General features: G+C 60.2%; 1 protein-coding gene across 1 annotated transcript; it reads right to left on the bottom strand.

The window, feature by feature from the left end:
- Positions 1–189: 189 nt before the first annotated feature.
- Positions 190–3,344, bottom strand: GGTG_04125 (hypothetical protein). Its single transcript, XM_009221917.1, has 6 exons — positions 2,454–3,344; positions 2,310–2,340; positions 2,172–2,223; positions 1,354–2,084; positions 522–1,232; positions 190–424 (listed from the first exon to the last, which is right to left on the bottom strand). The coding sequence occupies exons 1-6, from the start codon at positions 3,060–3,062 to the stop codon at positions 330–332; spliced, it is 2,229 nt and encodes a 742-aa protein (XP_009220181.1). The 5' UTR covers positions 3,063–3,344; the 3' UTR covers positions 190–329.
- Position 3,345: the final 1 nt, after the last annotated feature.

Consider the following 3,345-nt stretch of genomic DNA (forward strand, 5'->3'; position numbering starts at 1 on the left):
CACCAAAGGTCCGGAAGAGACTGGCGACGCTGCGCAACCCACCGTCACCTATTCGGAATCCTATGGTGTGCTCTGGGTCGAATGGAGAGGTGGCGTTGTCGCTTATCGTCGGGGGTCGGGATATATTTTAAGGGATTGGTGGGAAAAGCATCAACTCGAAGATGTTCACTTGATACTGGGCCGATACTAGGGCATAACAGGTTGGCGTGGGTAAAGCTATATAGTAATCAAAGCTCTTTATCTATTAACGTAGTCAATCCGAGATACAGAAGACTCCTCCTCTCTTCTCAGTGCGCTTCTCACAATCCCTACGGAGCCGAAAAGGCCGACTACAAGTACTCACTCAAGACCTGCACCCTCGTCTTGGCCACTTCCGACCCGTTATCACCCTCGCCCATGAAGCGCATGATCTCGATCATCCGGTCTAGACAGAGGATGTGCGTTGCATGGTCAGTGCGGATGTTCTAGTACCGGACACCTAAAAAAAAAAGAAGAAAAAAAAGAAGCAAGAGGCCACTTACTGATATCGTCCTTGGCCCTTATAAACATGGGATCCCTGGCCACCGTCGCGGCGCCGTCGGGCTCCTTTGCGGCGTCGCGGACGATGCTGCCGATGCAGAGGGCCTCGAGGAAGGCGCGGTGGTTGAAGACCCACCAGACCCTGGCGTCCAGGTCGAAGACGGAGAAGAGGACGAAGAAGGCCGTGATGGCCTGGTGCGCCGCGTCGAGGGCGCCGCGCACGTTGACGGGCACGTCGGGGGCCTCGGAGGCGTGCACGAGCATCAGGTTGTGGAAGTAGTTGCTGGTCAGGAACAGGGTCTGCCGCACCAGCCTCTTGCCGGCGGCCGACGCCCTGGCCTCCTGCGCCAGGGACTCCGGGTCCCAGCTGCGGAAAGTGTCCGGGAACGAGCGGTAGACGGCCTTGAAGTCCGACACCAGCTTGCTCTTGTGCCGCACCGTCGTGCACACGGGCAGGTCCAGCGATCGCGGGGAGCAGATGGTCTCTTGAACGAGGTTTGCAAGCGTCCAGGAGCCCCGGATGTATGCGTTGTCCAGGGGGTTGCTGTTGGCTATTGACGACTCATCCTCCATCAGGTCGTCCACGTTGACGTCGGTATGCGTCGCTGTTGGTGGGAGCGACAGCAGCACCGTAAGAAACGTGTCTTGCAAGAGCACTGCTTGCCACAGCTTCCGTCGTTGTTGCTTCTCAAAGATGGATGCATCCGGCATGACTGCTCCGGATGGAAAGGGTTAGTTAGCATGCCACCTTTGCGAACCAGTAACAACAAGCGAGAAAAGAAATCCGAAGCTCCCATCCCATCCCATCCCATCCCATCCCATCCCAACACTTGCCTATGTTAGGGTCCCTGTGCAGTCCTATCGCGTATGCCTGCCTCATGAGGATGCCGGCAAAGGCCCATCCGTCAGATGCGTGGTTATCGTTTATGAGGAAATAAGTTAGCAGAACCATGGCCTGGACAGAGCGCATGGACGCCCGATTCAGGTATGAGCCCACGCGCAGGGCTTGGTTGCTCGCTGAAGCGTAGAACTCGGCCGTCTGTTTCCTCTCGGTTGGAGACGAGGCGATGACGAACTGCGTGCCCAAGGCCAGCATGACAAACAGCAGCGAGACAAAGTCGGCATCGGTCCGCTCTCGCTCCGCCTGGGCCATGGACCAGTAGTGTTCGTAGTCGGCATAGAAAGTCTGGCGGTGCAGCATAGGGTACACCGGGTCGACGCATTCAAAGTAGCGTGACAAGAGGGCGTCGGCTTGTTGCTTGTCTGGCATGAAGGCAACGACCTCGCGGAGGCCTCCCTGGCATGTCCAATAGTTGGCAAAAGGGTGCTCGGTCCCGACGCCGAAGACGTTTGAGGCCGTGGGGTGAGAATAGGGTATGTTTGAAAGAAGGCCGGTAGAAAGCGCTATGGCGCCCTTGGAGCCCGCAGGCGCAGGCGTAGGCAGGCCGCCGCGGTCAGCTGTGGCCTTGGTGGCCGACACGGGCGAAGCCAGGGAGTCGGAGCGCCGCTTCTTAGCAGGGGCTTTGAGCATGCGGAAGCCATTTCCAGAGCTCCTTCCCGTCTCCCTACACGTGCATGCGTAAACGTAGAAACGATCAGTCAACAAGCAGTCCCACGTAGCTACTAGGCACATCTGATGTTGGGACCCTTACTCAATCAGGTTGGCAACAAATGCGTACCGACATGTCGTCTGCCGTTTGATGCCTAACAAGGGGTTTGTTCCATGTGAGCTCAGGTGGATTCGCCAGCGGATCCGAGTGCCGAGACTGTGACAAAGACAAATCACTTACACGCAAGACATCGAGGCCTTCCCCTGTCACACTGTATCATGGGGTTAAAATCTTGATGATTTGTGCGACAGCGATGTGGGTTATAGTTGCGGGCAAAGGGAACTGAGCGAGTGAGATAAAAAAAAAAAAAAAGGAACAACTTGCCTTGGTCTTCCTATCGACGCACTCGGAGCATGAGAGCGTCGGCTTGTTGCGCTTCTTCCTCATGCGCAGGGCGGCGGAGCCCTCAGCCTGCTGCTCCTCGGGCGCGGCGGTGGAGCTGTCACTGCTGCCCGCGGCGTCAGCGCGGCGGGACGACCCGGCGCCGCCGCCATGGACGCTGCCGCTGCCGCTGTCGTGGTGGTCCTCGAGCGGGTCGGTCACGCTGCTGCCCTCGCCCGCGGTCGAGGGGGTGCCGCCCGAGACCAGTCTGCCGACGCGCTGCTGGCGCTGCTGTTGGTGCTGGTGCAGACCGTGGCGGTGGTGCTGACTACTGCCGGCCGCCCCACCGGCGCTGCTCCCCACGGCGTGGTGGTGGTGGTGCGACGACGAGAAGCTGAGGGCGCTTGGGGAGGGGGACGCATACAGGGAGGTGCCGGTGCCGGAGCTTGGCGTCAGGGCCGCCGCCTGGGCGCCGTACGAGGGTGGGCCGACGGGGAGGGACTGCTGCTGCTGGTGCTGAAGGTGCAGCTGTGGGAGTGGCGGCGGCGGCTCCTGTTTCAACTGCTGCTGCTGCTGCTGGAGCGGCGGCAGCGTCGGATGTTGGACAGACATCTGGCAGACGGGCGAAACAAGCCAGCCAGCCAGCCAGCCAGCCAGCCAGCGACCGAAAAAGTGGCGGCGAACGCTCTCGGATCACATGCGGCAGCCGACTCCCCCGTCACAAGGGGGGATCGCCTCTTCCTCCCCGAGACACCTCAGCCGAGACCCCGAACGTGGACCTCGACCTGAGGCCCGCCTCCTCCCGTGCGACGGTGGATGTTGTGTGCGGGTTGGCTTGGATGATGGATGCTCCTTCCTGTCTGTCGGACGTGCTCGGGAATAAAGGGGGGGGGGG

The sequence above is a fragment of the Gaeumannomyces tritici genome (genome assembly GCF_000145635.1).
Source record: "Gaeumannomyces tritici R3-111a-1 unplaced genomic scaffold supercont2.2, whole genome shotgun sequence".
In the NCBI taxonomy this organism is placed as follows: Eukaryota; Fungi; Ascomycota; class Sordariomycetes; order Magnaporthales; family Magnaporthaceae; genus Gaeumannomyces; species Gaeumannomyces tritici.